The 17,287-nt window shown below is 51.6% G+C and overlaps 1 protein-coding gene across 7 annotated transcripts in view; it reads right to left on the bottom strand.

Annotated features, from left to right (window-relative positions):
• The window catches only part of PAX2 (paired box 2), an 88,177-nt gene that overhangs the window by 39,880 nt on the left and 31,010 nt on the right, over window positions 1–17,287 (bottom strand). For all 7 annotated transcript variants that reach the window (XM_030334868.1, XM_030334867.1, XM_030334872.1 and 4 more), the window contains exons 5-6: window positions 6,367–6,452; window positions 4,969–5,088 (exon numbers count right to left, since the gene is read on the bottom strand). In XM_030334868.1, coding sequence (XP_030190728.1) covers window positions 4,969–5,088; window positions 6,367–6,452 — 206 coding nt within the window. The remainder of the gene's footprint in view (window positions 1–4,968; window positions 5,089–6,366; window positions 6,453–17,287) is intronic.

Consider the following 17,287-nt stretch of genomic DNA (forward strand, 5'->3'; position numbering starts at 1 on the left):
AGAAAGTTACGTGTGGAAGCAGAAATGCACAGCAATGGATGGAGGGAGGGGTGCCTCCACGTTAGAAAAGAAGGGGGTCCTAGATTTATTTAGACACATCTAAAATGCCTGCGGACGCTACGAGATGCCACGCGGTCCCCCTGGATAACCACAGAGCAAATGACTGAGCAGAGCTACACAAAGGTCCTCCCAAGTCACACAGGCGAGGCTGACATCTCTCCCCCACTGCCCTGGTCCCATCCAGGTTGGCTCATCCCAGCATTAGCTTTTCCCGCACCAAGATGAGGGAGCCTGTGCCCGAATGTTTCCTTCTGTCATGACTTCATTTCCCCTCAAAACATAAACCTGCCATTTAGGTCTTCCCCCAGAGACCCCCAACGACCCATCTTCCAAGATGGAGTTGACTCAACACTACCTCCGTGATTTTGTGTAGCCCGCTCTAACAGTCCCGTGACGTAAGTGCTGTTACCATCTCCATTCTACGGAGGAGACCGAGCTGATGAAGGGTAAGTGACTTGCGCAAGGCCCTAGGATTCAACCCTGGGTGTGCCTCATTCCAGAGCCCCACCCCTCCCCACCGAGCCACGCTGCCCATCCACGCCACTCCGGGGACTTCCTGCTGGGCTCCCCCTGGCATCCTCCTTCTCGCTGGGGGTCTTACAGCCTCCTCTTGCCCGAGGCCAGGGCTCCTGGACAGGGCAGGTGCTGCTCATGTTCGCAGCCTAATCCCCTCATTGGCCCCAAGTCTAACCTGAGCAATGCACTCGGGGACTTCGAGAAGGGAAACTAACTAAGGAAATAAGCCTCTTTTTTCCAGTTATAGCTTCATCCAAAGCAGAAGGGAGCTATTAAAGGCAGTGACAGGACTGAGCCGTTAGTGGCCGTGCAAACCTGTCCTGTCTGCAAACGCACAACTGCACCGGTTTGGCTCCACTCAACTGCACAATTCATTGTGCACCTAATTAATGGAATGCAAAATCACGGCCCCCTGCAATCCCACACATCAAAGGATGATACCAACACACCTCCCCGCACACAGATCAACAGACTCATACCATATGACTTCATTTGGATTTTTGGACAAGTTATGTAACTGCTCCGTGCTTCAACAACACGGATGGACAGCCATGTTTTGGGCTACGGCCGAGAGCAACTGGGTAAAGGCAAAGGTCTTTGGTTTCCCAGCCTGAAAACATCGAGAGGCTGTATCTTCCAGCCACATAAACCGGGGAATGCAACAGTCATGGAAACAGGGTCCCTCCCAAGGACCCTAATATACTCCCCCCGAATTGTAGCCAAAAAGAGGCGGAGATTTTAGCGGGTACTAAATGGGGATCTACCTTCTCAGACTGATGGACAGCCTGTCTTCTGGGTACTTCATGACACAGCTTCCTCATCTACCCGGGCCCATCTACCTGTCCCACTCTGGGGGCTCCTGGACTCATGTAGGTGGGGAGTGTCAAAGCTTCCTGACTAGCACATTTCTCAAAGGAAAGCCCCGGAATTTTTCCGTACTTCCAATGGCCAGGGTGTGAGAAGGCGTCTCAAGCAGGCTGACAGCCACTGTGGGTTTCCTTTCTCCCCAGAGTCACAGCTGATCGGCCCTTTACTAATATCCCCACAGATATGATTGCTGCAGATACTAATAACGCTGTCCATATTCCGAGTGCCAATGCCAATAACGCTCTGGGTATTATCACTGTGAACACCAATAACTACTGCTGAGATTGTCTCCAATAATGCCAGCACACGCCGCAGTGATTGTCCTCGCTAATGCCCACCACCGTGACATTGTTAGAGCTGAAGAATAGGCCGGACCGTACCCAGAGGCGGGAGCGGGAGTGGTTTCCTTGAGGACAGACAGGCTCACGGCTTGCCCTCGGGACATGGCACTTCTAGAAAGATGCCACAGTGTGTGGGGCCCAAGGAGAGCCAGCCTGGCAGGGAGAGTGGGGTCCTCCGGGAGGAAGATATGCCCCTCCACTCCCCCAAGGTCTAGTCCCTTGACACGGATCCCCGTTCTCATCCCAACACCCCTCAGTGCCCCAAGTCGGTTTTCTCTTAGCCCTCGGTGCTGGCCCCGTAGCTGAAGGACATACCTGGGCGTCTGCAGCCCACGCCTGAGGCTGCCTCCTGCTACCGGCCTGCCAGCTGCTATGCTACCTTGGCCTGACTGCAGACTTGGGCTACATCATCTTGACACATAATTATCTCTCCTATTCTTAATCATCTGAGCTGCTCCCTAATGCAAACTGGGCCTGGCTGCTTGGAGGCACCCAGGGTGGGGGAGGGGGCAGGGCTTCGAAAGGTCTGCCTTTGCTCTCTCCTTTCCTTCTTCTCCCTTCCACCTGGATCTGACAGGTCAAGTGTGCACCGTGGCCTGGGGGGGTGGGTGGGGGAAGGTCAGGGAGACCTAGCCTCCCTCAAAGGTGCTGGCCTCCACCAGGGAAAGGGCAGCTCCATCTGGTTTGGGGTTAGTCAAGAGAAGCAGGAGTCAAGGCCAGAGAACCATCCCCCCCCCAAAAAAAAAGAAATAGGGCCTCTGATACTCCTTGTACCTTGGCTAGGCCCAGGAGAGAAGTGTTTAAGCAGGAAGAGACACCTAAGAGTCCCCATTATCCTTCACCTAGGAGATACTGACTGCTTCCTGAGATGTCTCCCCACTCCCACCACGGTCACTCTGCTGGAGGATGGTCTTCCCAAACCCGGCCCTGCTCTTCTCTCTTCCTGCTCAGACACTTTCAGTGGCTACTCATGCTTGCAGAAAAAAGTCTAGACTCCTTATAGTTGGTCCGGTCTTGGCCTAGTCCCCTGTGGCCCTAACCCATCTACTGAGCTTCCCTCCCAGCCCTTCCCTAGAGCCTTCGCAACCCTGCCAGAGCACCCTCTGGTCCTAAGGCTCCCCCACCAGACAGAATTTCACCCTGCATCGTCCCTGCACATGACCCTCACCCATCGTTCAGGTTCCTCCTCGAAATGCGGCCCTTTCTGCCAGGTTACTCCCTCCTGACTCCGAGTTCCCATGGCCTGCGGCCCAGGCCTCCCATCACGACACAGATATCTGATGGAGCTTTCTGCTTTCTGGGGTCACGTGTTTTACACGCCCCGCTAGACTGGAAGCTCCTTAAGGACAAGAATCATATCTTGTTCTGCTTTGGGATCCTGTAGCACCAAGCCTTTCTTGCAGCTGATGCACAGGAAAAGGTTCACTGAATTGAATTGACTTGAAACAATGAATGTAATCAATTGCAGGGAGGAGAGCAGTCTGTTCTGGGCCAGTGGGGCCTGACCCTGGGTGGCCACAGCCTCATGCCAGTGCCTCCCTACTCTTGGCCTCCTCTCATGGCCCACGGGAGCCCGGGAAGCAGAGGGCATGCTTGGCCCCAACTGGGAACCAACAGGGGAGAGCACACAGGGGGTCCTGTGGTCTCCCCCGCCCTGCCTGCTGGACATCTCACACTCTAAAAAATGCAGGGGCCAGTGGTTAAAGGAGAAACCCTTGGGGCCTGAGGCAGAATCTTCCCAACCACTCGGGGTGCCAGGGCACCTGGCTAAGGCTGGAGTATGGTCAGCCCCCAGGGAGAATTAGGACTTAGGGCCTTTCGCGAGGCCTCCCCCTGCCCATCGAGGGTGGCCGCCAAAACAACCACAATGAAATTTAGTGAGTGGCAAAGGCCGTGGCAGCCAAATGGGTTTGGATATTTTGGAAGAAGGAGAAATAGAGCCAGACAAGCTGTTTCCCTGTGAAACGAGGCCATTAGGGCTTCTGGAAGGAGGCCAGCACCAGGTCATCACTGTCTTGCCAGACCTAGGCCTGTCCTGTCCCTTCCGCTGGAGGCCAGGGCTTTCACACTCTCTTTCCCCTCAGCCTGGGCCCAGGGAAGCTCAGTTTTGTTCCTTTTCTCTGTTCCTTACCCTCTAAAGCCGCCCCAATCAAGGGCTTGTCTATGCTTGGGATGGCCACATGATTTATTGCCCAAACAGGACATTTTTGAGAGAAAAAGGAGATGCTGACTGGCCAAGATGCAGAGACAAAGGGCATAAATTGGGACTGTCCAGGCTAAAGGGGTATGCAGTCCCCCTGTATGCTCATCTCTAGAGGATTCTATTTCATGGGAGATTCTCTAGACCTCCCTAGACCAGAAGGTTACTGCTTCCCCAGCAGGGACCATGAGACTGGGGCAGGAAGCAGGCTTGAGACACTGGTGTCTCCGTTTGTCTGGGCTGGTCAGCCCTGCGCCCTGGGCTCATGCATGAGAAGAGCACCAGATGGTCACCAAGGGACCCCGCACATCCCAACATTTGTAGAACACCTTCTCCCAGGCCCATGGCCACCACTCCCTCTTCCTGTATCCTTTCCCCTCTCTTCCTCCTCTTCATTCCTCCCTCGCCTGAACTCCCTGCCTAACAGCTGGCTGCACTTGAGACATTATAGGGAACGGAAGGGAAGGGACAGAGAGGAGCCTGAGTGGTGTCTCCTCCCATAGGGAAGAAGAGTACAGAGGGCCCGTGTCCAGCTCAATGGGGGGCAGAATCCATGTGTCACAGAGAAAGGACACTGGGGTCAGCTGCACGTGACATCACGCCCCCATCTTTTGAGGGGTTGGATCAGGTAAGAATAAGGCAGATCGGCCTCTCATCCTTGGGTCAAAGATCAGCTGTCCCCCAACTTCCTGAACCCTCCCAAGGTACCTGGTTTGTGCTTCTCCCCTGGCACCCCACTGGGATATTAGGGGCAGTCCCGGTGGAAGGTGAGGCCACCAAGACTGCTGAGCAGATGGTGAAGCTGATGGCCCCACCAGCAGCCTGCCTCCCTCTCCAGGAGCCAGCAGGGCAGTAGGGGGACCTGGGCTTTGCTACTAAAACTGATCTCCCAGCAGAGCAGCTGCGAGGCCGGGCCGAAACCGGAGCCCTGAGTCCAAGGACAAAGCATGCACAGGGAAGCCAAGCCTCTTCCCTCCTCCCTACCTTCATCACGTTTCCTCTTCTCACCATTGGAGCGAGGGATCCCCAGGATCCCGTTGATAGAGTAGGATCCCACTGGATCATTGGAGGCGCTGGAAACAGGAGGGGAGGCCGTACTGGGAACTGGACGAGAGTAAGGAGGAAATGCCATCAGGATAACAGTTGTGATCACAGACCAAAGCCCCGAGGCTGGGGGCAGAGAGAAGCAGAGGATTAAGAGGGATGGCGAGCCCATGTTCTCCTCCGCCCTCTAAACAAACCTAAACAAACCCCACCTCGCTGCCTCTGGTCTCCTGGGCTGGCCTTTACTTATCTCCTTTCAGACGCCGTGGCTTTCTAAGATCTGTCTCTCTCTAGGAGACACAAGAATGGCCACGATATTCCCCAGGAGGGCACAGCTCCTCTCTCCCAGTTGCTTCTGGTCTTGAAATCACTTGAGAAGTTCCCAATTTCTCCCTCAGGGCACAGACTAGTGAAACCATTCACTCTGCTCAGGTACAGCCCGGCCCGATCCTCCCTCCTGGCGCACGTTGTGACACGGCCTCATGAACAGCGGCTCCTGCCAACTTCAGGAGGCCTGGGACCAGCCATTCTACTTCCTGCTGGTCAAGAGATAAGGGGACAGCTTCCAAGAGGGGCAGCAACAAAAGCATAATCACATTTCAGCCCCTTAAACTCCAGGCTTCATCTATGGCTGCAGCACCACCAAGCACCCTTGGATCGAAGGGAAGACAATATGGGAGGGGGTTTTATCTGGTGCTCTGGTAGGCCTGGGTTGTGTCTCTGAGAGGCCATGGCCAAGGATCAGTAAACAAGGAGGCTGGAGCAACAGAGAGTTACAGAGGGGAGGAAGGAGAGACAGATCAAGAAGAGACAGGCTAAGAGGAGAGAAGCTGTGAAGAGCGAAGCAGAGAGATGCGAACAGATCCAGAGCCACACATACAGAGAGGAGAAAAGAGAAAGGGAGAGGCAGAGAGAGGAAAGGAGAGAGAGAAGGGAGAGGAGGGGAGAAGAGAGAAAGAATTTTAAAAATTTTAAAAAGGCCGTAAGAGGGTAGATAGGAAAGAAAAAGGGGCAAGTGGAGACAGAATCAGATAAAAACAAAAGACGAGGAAGGGGAAGGCAGGGAGAGAAGAAAAGCCAAAGGAAAAGCTTGATTTAGAAGGAGACAGAGACAGAAAGACAGACAAGGCAGCTACAAGGTGATGTGCGCAAGAAGCAAAAACAGTCCTGGTGAGCTAGTCTCCTGGGGAGAGCCCCACCTCTAGGAGCTCAGGGAGAGCGTGGGCTGGGGAAGGGGTCCTGGGGCCTCAGCAGGCATGCCATTTTGAAGGGAATGGGGGTGGCGTCCTGGATCTCCTGGGTGGGCCCCCGCTTCCTCCCTTCCCTGAGCCCTCTTACCAATGGTGTGGCCAGGGGCAGTCACTCCCGTCCCAGCCCCATCCGGCGTTGGGTGGAAAGGCTGCTGAACTTTGGTCCTGATGATCCTGCAACAGCATCACGACAGCATCACACATCACGTGCCTTCTCCTGCCTGCACCTTCTCCAGCCCAGCCCAGAGGGGCTCGCCCAAGCTCCCCAGCTCCTTCCTCATGTATCTGTTCCCTGCACCCCTGCTCTCACTGACTGCCGCGAGGCACGCACTTTCCCTCCCACTGGCTCTGCAGACCCGACCTAGTGCAGCTGGACAGAGGGAGTCTGTATTCTCTCCTGCGGTGTGCATCATCTGAATTGCAGCTTGATTTTTGGTAGCAAGGATTGGGGCAGCAGAGTGAGTGGAGCACAGCATCCTTCCCCTTTCTGGGGGTGGGGGCTGCCCTGATGTCTTGCTGTCCCCCCTTCCCTCCTCAACCACACGCAAACCTCCTCCTGGGAACAAGACTGCCTTGTCTAGAGATCGTTTTGGAGCTGCTTTTCCTATTGGGACTGTATCAGTCTTCTAGAGTTGGGGGGGGGAAAGTGAGATTTTCCTATTTCTTGGGCTAAAAAGAAATAGCCCGGAAAGGGCTGGGTCACAGATGACCCTTTTTGTCCCAGGGAATCCAGCATAGCACATGGTCCCTTTGCCAGATGTCAGGCCCTGAACAACTTCTTCCTGAGCCCACTTACTGTCCTATCTCTGCCCAGCTTGCTGGCCCAATGGCCTGCTTTTCTGGGGTCTTACTTGGACCACAGCTTCTTTTCCAGCCTAGTTGAAAAGCCTCGCACCCACCCTGTGCACTTTAGGGGTAGAGGGCTGGATCAAACGTCCCAGGACTGGGGATAGGCCTGCTTGTCAGTGGTCTGAGAAGCCCGGGGCTCAGACGTGCAAAAGACCAATGCTGGGGCCAAGACCAAGGAATGCTCCCCTCCATCCGCTAGCCAAAATAGGTACCCTTGAGGCAATTTCTCCAATGGCATTGCTCCTCCCTGCAGAGTGGCGTGTGAGTCAAGTTCACCCACACTGACCAGGTGAGTCACAAACCATGAGCAGACTCCACTGTAACCAGGTTTAACCGAGCACCCACAGGCAATAGAGGTAAGGCACCTGCCTCACAGTGCTGGAGATGAAGTTGGGGAGGGAGCACACACACCCAAAGAACGCAAAGGAGCCCCGAGGGGCCAGGCCATAAGCGCTAGAGGGAGGCAAGGGAGGAATCCAGCCACCTTGCAGGTGGGGACTGGGAAAGAAGTCACTGAGGAGGCAGAGCTTCATGTAGACCTTCAAAGCAAGACAGGACTGAACAGATGAAGGGGCCCAAGGCACGGAGGAGAGTGACAAGGGCACCGGAATGCATGGCCGGGACCCTGAGTCCTGCTTCTGACCCTGCCATTCATCGGCCACCATAGCTTTGGGCTCATCATTCTACTTCTCTGGGCCTCAGAGGTACATCACTCTACGTTTCTGGACCTTTACTTTTCAGTTGTAAAGTAAAAAAAGGTTGGACTACAGGATCTCTAAGGTCTCCTCTGCAGTGAAAAAAATAACATGGTTCTAAGGTGAACAGAGAAGCCGTGGCAGAGGGGATGGGTAGGGACCATTAAAAGTAGGTATTGGAGGAAGACAGAAGCAAAGCATGGGAGCCGAATGAGCTTTAGGGGTAAAGCCCAGACCAGCCAGCCAGGAGCAGTGGAGGTACAGGAAGAAGCTAGAGGAAATAAGGCTGAAAACTTGGAAGCGACGACGATGATCGTGATTTTTCCATTTGCTGGTCATCTATCATGCGCCAACACTATATGCAATTTATATTACTTACATATGCAACTGTTCATTCTCCCAACAACCTCCAAAGTAGATACTATTATCCTCGTTTTTCAGATGGAAAACCAAAGCTCACAGAGGTTAAGTAGCTTAGTCAAAATCACACTGTCAGGGCAGAGTCAGAACTCAGTCTCTAGGACGTGGGCTTTTTCTGGTACTTTGTCATACTTCTCCCAACATACAGCAACCAGGTTTAGAGAATCTCAAGCCATGAGTGATTTCTAAACCAGAGGGGACACTTGCAGACAGATCCTGGTAAAGCAATATACAGGCGCAAGGTCACAGGAAAGAAAAGAAAGAGTCTGTAAGACGTCATGAAGGCAGAATGGCCGACTGGGCACCTAACAGGAGTCCAGCATGGCTCTAAGAACCTAATTCTGGGGGCGCCTGGGTGGCTCAGTCGGTTAAGCGTCCGACTTCAGCTCAGGTCACGATCTCGGGGTCCGTGAGTTCGAGCCCCGCGTCGGGCTCTGGGCTGATGGCTCAGAGCCTGGAGCCTGTTTCCGATTCTGTGTCTCCCTCTCTCTCTGCCCCTCCCCCGTTCATGCTCTGTCTCTCTCTGTCTCAAAAATAAATAAACGTTAAAAAAAATTAAAAAAAAAAAAAAGAACCTAATTCTGTGTACCTGGAAGGCTGGTGGTTTGCACCACTGTCAGGAGGAGAGACGCAGGGAGGTGGCGGGTTTTGTCTCAGACACGCAGTGTTTGAGGTGGGAGGGGGGTGTCCAGCTAGCACAGCACATGTGGATTTAAGAAACCATCAAGGAAAAAGAGCGTTGATAGGGACAAGAGGCCGAAGGAGTGGATGTTGGAGGGCACTGGCTTTCACAGGCTGGGGGAAAGAACCTGACCTTGCCGAGGGGTCAGAATTGGTTACACTGGAAATGGCAGAGCAAGAATTGGGCAGTTTCACCTAAGTCGACGGAGAAAAACGTTTCCGGAAGGAGAAGATAATTCGCGGCATCGGTGACAATGCAAAGGTTGGAGGGAACTGGGAATAAGAAGAGGCACAGGTTTGGGGATTTGGGGGACAGAGGTCTCAACAAACAACTAGAGCAGGAGCCAGACAGAAAGGTTAGGGATTGAATAGGAGGAGAGGGAGGCAGTGAAAGTAGATTCCTGCCTTCGGGAGTTCGTAGAAAGGAAGAGAGAAAAATGTGGGAGCCGGTGGATGGGACTGACAGCTGAGTGGAGGGAAGGCTGGTTGGGGGAGGAAAGACTTGGGTACACTTGCAGGCCGAGGAGGGAGAACCAGAGAAGAGCTGAAGTTGCCTGGCAGAATGTGGATGGTGGAGAAAGCGAGACAGAACAAGGAGAGGCGCCAGGGGGAGTTGGTGAGAGATGGTGCATTTTGAGGTGGCCAAAAGCTTCGAGAAGGAGCTTTTACAGTTTTTATCTCTCAGCGAAGCAGAAGGGAAGGTCATCTCCCAAGAGTTGGGGGAATGTTTGGAGCATGATCACAATGGGAAAAGATGGGACAGTGGCTAAGGGCGATGTAGGCGGGTGTACCGGAAAAGTCTAGAAGGAGGCTGTGTATACAGCTCAGAGCAGCCGCTCCTAATTCACTGCAGCAAAAGCTTCTGGGATCTCACTGGTCCCGCCGTGGGTGGCTCTGGCTTGCGGGCTGATGAGCCCTGGACTAAGGGAGCCCCAGGGCTGGGGCTGGTTGAGACAGGTAACGAGATGGCCTTGTGGGGTCTCTATCTTTGTTACCCAGAGCCTCTGACCCCTGAGGCACCAGTGCAGATTCAGCTGAGGCAGCAAGTGATAGGAAATCACTACTCCCTGACGGGGGCTTGGTGGTGCATGGGACAGGAGCTGGGCGGGATGCCTGCCGTGAGTTACTAATGCTCCTGGCGTCCATCCGTGCCCCCCAGGCAGTGGGCACTTGCTAGTCCCCAGAGCTGCTCTCGGGAAATTTAAGAACTGAGATCGCGGGTCCCTGGTAGTCATCCATTGCCCCCCTGCATCCTGTACACAACCCAACAACTCGTGGGAATATCACCACAGCTTAAAAGGATAAAGTAAAGCACTGCTTTGGGTGATTGTCTGGCACTATTTCCCCCTGTTGATCTTCCTTCTCTTCCGATCTTTTTCATTCTTGGCACGGCGAGACAGCCAGACACATCCTGGCCTCCGTGGCCCCGGGCAGGCTTGGCCTTCAAGTCAAGTCTGCAGGTATGGGTCTTTGGAGGGTGCAGTGGGGGTGCTGGAGGCCATAGCTCTACTCAGGGGAGCCGAGAAGCGCTGTTTCCTGTTGCCATGGGAACACGTCAGGACGCCTGCTCATCACTTCCCTTTCTAGCATGTTCTCCTTCACAGGGATGCCCTTCCTCCTCCACCTTTCTGGCTTTGCCTGAGCCCAGCACAGGGACTTTAGGCACTTAGCAAGGGTGCGACTAGGGCAAAGGGAAGAAGGGGATGGGCTCTGGGCTCTGGGTCAGGCTCGGCTCTGTTACTTAACTGCCTGTGAAACCCTTGGCAGTCTCTTACTCCCTCATCTGTAAAATAAGATAATAATACTACCCACCTCCTAGGATTGTGGTGAGGATTAAACAGGATAACGCATGTAAGATGATTTGTATGATGCTGGGCTCAATACATGCTAATGTTGCTAATAACAATAATCACGACTAGTTGTAGCATTACTCCTATGAGTGACCGCCAGGACTGGCTGCTTTCTCTTTAGGGACTGAGCCAGGTATGGGCAGGAGGCCTCTCAGCCCAGCACGGTCCAGCCTGGCCAGTGTAGCTGCTATGGCGGCCCTGGAAAGGGCACTGAGAAAACAGGAAACACCAGTGGCAGGTGTCACAGCCTGACCCAAAAAGAGGTGAATCAGAGACACTCTCAGGAAGATACATTAGGGTCCTCTGCCCGGGGGCCCCAGGAAGGGTCCACAGACAGTATGAGCAGTAGCTTCTTCGGGACCCTGTAGATGCCAGGGAGCTGTGGTGGCGCTTCGGGGTATAGACGACAAGGGGGGGGGGCGAAGCCACTCTTTCTTTGGTTAAATTCCCAGGAAGCCTCCACCTCCCACCAAGCTGGAGATCAAAACAGTTTCATCAGCTCTGTGAGTTAGAAGGAGAGCATGTAATGAGACTCCCATTAACAGTTTGTTAAACTCATGAAGAAACCGAGGAGCTCTCAACATTCCAAGAAAGCGCCGGGGACACTCTTACCCCTCCGCTGGCTCTCTTCCCTCTCTCACTTCTTCCTCCACCTCGCATTCCTGCCTCTGTGTTTCGTTCTCTGTCTTTCTCTGCCCCTCTGTCGCTCTCCCTTCTCTTTGTCCGTCTGTCTGTCTCTGGGCACCCTGTAGTCCCACTGTGGCTGTGTGAGTTTATTGATTCCCGGGAGCTGGGGGAAAGTGGGAGGCAGGGCTGGGGTGCAGGCTCAGGGATGGAAATAGAAGGCTATAAATTATTTGTGACAGGAAAGCAATAGTGGCAGAGTGCTGAGCACAAGTCCTGTGTCACTATTAGATTCCTTTTAGCCTGATGACACTGTAAAAAAGGTTAAGTGTCTGCTGAAATCGTACACCTGGGGGGCCGGGGCAGCCTGGGAGCAGAACAAGCCACTGAGAGCAGGTATATCAATTCTCCAGGCCAATAATATTCCACTCATTGATCGCCACGCAAAGTTCAAAAATCTCATTACAGCCAGGCAGACCGGGAACTTTTTACAAATCAATAGAATGATATAATGTATGTATACTTAGTACAAATGTATCTATTCATCTATCCATCCATCCACGGTCCGCCTCAGGGTTTCCAAGTTAACCTACCCATCATATTATGTTATGTTATGTATGATATTATATTGCATTGTATTATATGATAATAAATGGTGTGCAAAAACTCCCCCTGAGGTGGAGACAAGAAGAGGTCCTATTAGCATTGGGGTGACCTCAGACAGCTCACCTTGGAGAGACAGGTGGCGGCATTTCCGGGACTGGGCCGGTCAGGATTTCTAGGAGCAGTGCTCCCTTAGCAGGAGCTCCAGTAATGAAAGCCATTGTCTATTGAGGGTTTACCATGTGTTAGGCAGTGTTCTGTGTGCCCCAAACAAATAGTTTACCTAATCCTCACAATAGCCCATTTTGTAGATGTGGCATATTATCATTTACCCAAGGTCACCCGTTTACTTAGTGGCAAGTCTGGGGACTGAACTCAAGTAGACTAAATGCAGGGCCCATACCCATAACCACCAAACTCTCCTGCCTCCAGAAAAGAGAGACCCTAAAGCCCAGAATCCAAACTCCTGGATTCTATTTCCAGTCTCTGCTGTTGTGTTCTGAGAAACCAAGGGTAAGGGGCTCCCTGAGCTTCAGTATTCCCTGCTCTAAAACGGGAGTAGTAACACCTACTAGAAGCAGCTGCTGACAATGTGATATATACACATGATCTGCAAGCCTGTCCCCATCACGTCCCATTCAGCTGCCTAGAACAGACTGCTTTCCCTACACTGGAATTACTTCCTAGTAGAATGGCCTCCTGGCCTTCAGCCTGGCCCCAGGCCTGGTCATATTACTGGTTTGCTGAAATGGTTTTTTAGCGCAAGAAGTCCTAGGTACCCACACACACGTGCCATATACATGTAAAAATCAGTTGAAATTGCCCTAGGGTGGTAGACTGCTCACTTCACAGTTTTTGCAGAAAACACTTCACTCTTCACAGAGGGAAAGTCTTTCCTGATTTGGTAAACCAAGGGAACTCCAGGGAATGTCTCAGACTAGCTGACCCCACGGCCCACTGAGCCAGGCGAGCGGTGGGAGGGGCCCCTGCCAGAGCTTTGGGCTGCCTGGCTACGGCAGGCCGGGTCACTCCAAAGGACACAATGATTTTTGCTTCAGCAAAGGATATTTTGCCCAGTGATTGCACGTAATCGCTTCAACACAGGCCCTTGAGAAAGCCTCTGTCAGGTACGTGTCCCTGGCTCAGCCCTGAGTCAAACTGGACCAGTGCAAACAGCTGGAGACTTTTCACAGCAGAACCTCGAGTTAGGGATCACAGATTCTCCAGGAAGATTTCACCTCTCCTAAAAATGGTTCCTACCTCCCCCTACTTCGGGGGAGTAAAGAACTAGAATTTCCCCTCTGTACATCCCAGGAACTAAAACCCTAAATTTACCACTTCCTCCTCGCAGAGGACACAGCATCCATCCAATCTGCCCTCCCCAGTGGCAGCCCGGAAGCGCTTTCTTTGTGCGAACTCTGTCGTCCCAGGTTCCAGCTTTGCAATTTGTGCAGCTTAGAGTTGCCTGCCCGCGCCCACTCACATGCCCTACAGGTTTGGGTTTGGACAACTAACCATAGGTCAGGCAGGGTCTGTGCAGGAGAACGGCCGCTGGTGAGGAGAAGGTATGGGCAGGACCTTCCATTCTGGCCATAGCATGGCGGAGCTGGAATGCACAGCTTCCGAGGTTAACAGGGGTCCCCCTACATGTGTCAAGAGCTTCTGCCTCTTTGGTTGCTTCTCAGAAGTCACGACTGAGCGCCAATGAATGAAAAGTTTGCAGAAGAGTTTCCTCAAACCAGTGTCCTTGAACGACCTGCGTTTAGAATCCCCTGGACTCGTGCTAAAATGCGATCCCTGAGGACCACCCCACGCCTCCTGATTAGAGTTTCTGATGGTGGTAGGGCCCAGAAATCTGGATTTAAGCAAATTCTCTAGACTACTCTTAAACTCTATAGTATTTGAGAGGACTAGCTTAAGCCAGAGGGGGAAGAAACCATCCTTGTGGTTATAGAGGGGAGCCTTGAGAGGGTTGAGAGAAAGTCTTAGTGGCTCAGAAGGTTCCTTACTCATTTCTGTCAATTGACATTTCTCTCCATCTGCTGATCCTGACTTCTAACTGGCCCAGTAACGAAAATTCAAGAAGCTACCGGTTCCTCTGTGGAAACTGAACTACAGGTTAAAAATAAAAATAATTTGCAGATAGTTTTTTTGTGCATTCCAGGGCGATAGATTCCCACTGGGTTCCTTAGATATCACCTTAGCTATTATTTCTTTAGGTATTCTGCATCACCTTAGCCTTCTAAGACTGGCACTAAGGGCGATAATCCTTCCACCACGTGTCCCTGGGAGCCCAGGCCAGATACAATTTACCAGGCTAGATGGGCCATGGGGCTGGCCCAAGGGGGCAATAGTGATGGTTTATATGATGGATGGTAAGCATATGGATTGATTTAACTTCAAGATATGCATAGGTTTAAAAATTAAGGGGCAATGTGTTTAACTAACCATTTGGAAACCAGTCTGCAGTGCATGCCAAGCCCAGAGCGTGACCAGACTAGCTCCTCTCGCCACCGGCCTGCCCTCATCTGTCAGGGCTTCTGGGCTAGAACTGGGGACCACCAGCTGTCCAGCCCGCGGTCCTGCTCGGGAAGGTCCAGAGGCTAGAAGACTGCCTCGTATCCTGATAGGATGGTGGAAGGGGTGCTGTGTAGACTCACTGCTGGGACCAAGTCCTGCCCGTCCAACCTTCGTGTCCCTCCCTGGCATGCCCACCTCCCTGGGTGAGCGGAAGGAAGCCTGGAGGAAGTGCCCTGAGTGGCAGCAGAGGTGGGACCTGACCTCTGTGCCCCTAGCCCCTCTACCTCTTACCTAGTTACTTCAGTATTCAAAAACAACCCATTAGTCTGCCTGCTGAAAGAATGGGATGTGGCTAAGCCCCGCAACTACGTTCTGTTACCAACGGAATTCACTCAAAATTCCTTAGCCTGGCCTTCAAAATCTTCCCCAGTTTGGCTCCACCCTGGCTTTCCAATCTATTCTGCCCTGTACCCCTCTTCCCCTCAGGGTCTAGCACAGAGCTGAAAGCTTGTTTTCTTGCTTACTCAGTTCACCCTGAGTCCTCCCCTGGACTCTGAACTCTACAAGGACAGATGTCATGCCCATTTTTCTCACTATTGTATTTTCAGCACCTAGTAACAGGGCCTGGCATGATGTCAGTATTTACATATATTTTTTAAAGCTTTTTTCAATGTTTATTTATTTTTGAGAGAGAGAGAGAGAGAGAGAGAGCAAGTTGGGGCGGGGCAGAGAGAGGGGGACACACAGAATCTGAAGCAGGCTCCAGGCTCGGAGCGGTTAGCACAGAGCCCGACTTGGGGCTCGAACTCATGAACCATGAAATCATGACCTGAGCCGAAGTCCGAAGCTTAACTGACTGAGCCACCCAGGGCGCCCCCATAATGTCAGTATTTCAAAACTATTTGCAGAATTTTAAAAATTTTTTGAAGAAAGAAACTATTTGCTGGAAAACAACTGAATGTTATTATTAATAATAAGGATGACACCTTAAGGGATATAGTGAGCTAATATATGCTCACTATGTACCAGGCACTGTGCTAAGCACCTTAGGTGGATTATTTAATTTATTTATTACAACTTCTTACAAAGATTATTATCCCTGTTCTACAGACGCGGAAGCTGAGGCTCAGAGAAGTTAGGTCACTTGCCCAAGCGCACACAGCTGGTAAGTAGCAGAGCCAGGATTTAGACCTGGGAGCTTGACTCCAGAACCCACGCTGCCAACCACTGGGTAGAATAACTCATATCAAGAACAGATGGTAGAATCTATGAGAGGCTGGCCCTGAATAGAAGAGCTGCATATAATAACGGCAAAAGAAATAACTAAAATTTATTTCATATTCACTAACTGACAGGCATTGTGACAAGCGCATTTTCTCATTCAAATCTGAACTACAACTCTGTCAAATACGCATGTTGTCTCTTACACCAACGCGACAACAAGGAGGCTGAGCAATTCGCCTAAGGTCACGTGCTGAACAGCACTGGAGCCAGACTTTGGGTACAGGCCTGGGACTCCAGTGTGTATAGGCTGAACCATCTTACCTCTCCTGGAAGTTTCTACATTAATAGCTATCTGTGTTTATTAACTATTTGGGCATGAACAAATTTCCCCTACAGTCTTCTCGCCTCTGCGATCTGGACAACTGAGCAAATGTATGTGGAGACAATAAACAGAAATTGCATACAGCAGTGATTCCAAACATGCTTAACCTCTCCCCTGTATTTGATGAGCAGCATGTCCGTGTAACAAACGAACCACAATTTTAGGTTAAGTGGCTATGGTTTCAGTATTTTATATGCACTGGTAGGTTTGGGTGTAGAGTTTCCAAATTCTCTGCATCCATCTCTTTATCTATCTCTCGAGTTTTCAAATCATGTACATGATCGCGTGGCGAAACCGCACACAGAAGTGTTTCTCGGTTTCTATGTTTCTAGAAACTACTTCCATGATTAGTGTATCTTTATATTCATGTCTGCTCTGATGCATTGATCCAAGATTTATAATACTGGATATATTTATCAAAACCTACTTCATGAATTTCTGCCCCAGTTACGCCTATTTCTGTCAAACATGTAAGCCGCAGTCACACTTATCACTGGTCCCTTCCCAGGGTGTCTAGATTCTCACATCACAACTGTGTTTTTATATTGGTCCGTGAACCAGTATTGATGTGCATAAATGTGCACTTGTACACCTGTGTATCTTTCTGTCTATGGCTAGGATGGGGTGCAGGGGATGTGGAAATGAGAGAATTATTAAATGCCAAGTAGATGTGCAATAAATTCCATTGATTTTATAAACTCCAACTTGTCTTCAGTCTCCTTCCATTCTTTATCCTGGGGGCATTGCAACAAAAACCTATTTTAAATACCTTTACGTCCCCCCCTCCCCCTCCCCAAAAAAGTGTCAATATTTTATTTGGATTTTTAACTTCGCTCCATAACAGTTGTTTGACCTCCTGACTCGTGCGAGTCACATAAATTCTGGGACTTTATTCAGGAGCCATGTTCCTGCTATTGAATAAGCAATTTGGGAGGGTGAATTAATGACTTGTGCTGTTGCTGGAAAGTCCCTGAAGAAATATTAAAATTGCTTGCAGACTGAATCGATACTCAGTGAACACCCAGCAAGAAGGCTTCGGCTCTGGAATGGCCACGGAAGGCAGGGCTTGGTGGAGGAAGGGGAATCCCGCACCCAGCCTGGTGAGCCCCCTCCCAGGCCTCCCCCACCTTTCCCTCCCTCCCCGGAGCTCTGTCGTTCTCA

Source organism: Lynx canadensis, chromosome D2 (assembly GCF_007474595.2).
Source record: "Lynx canadensis isolate LIC74 chromosome D2, mLynCan4.pri.v2, whole genome shotgun sequence".
NCBI classification, from domain to species: domain Eukaryota; kingdom Metazoa; phylum Chordata; class Mammalia; order Carnivora; family Felidae; genus Lynx; species Lynx canadensis.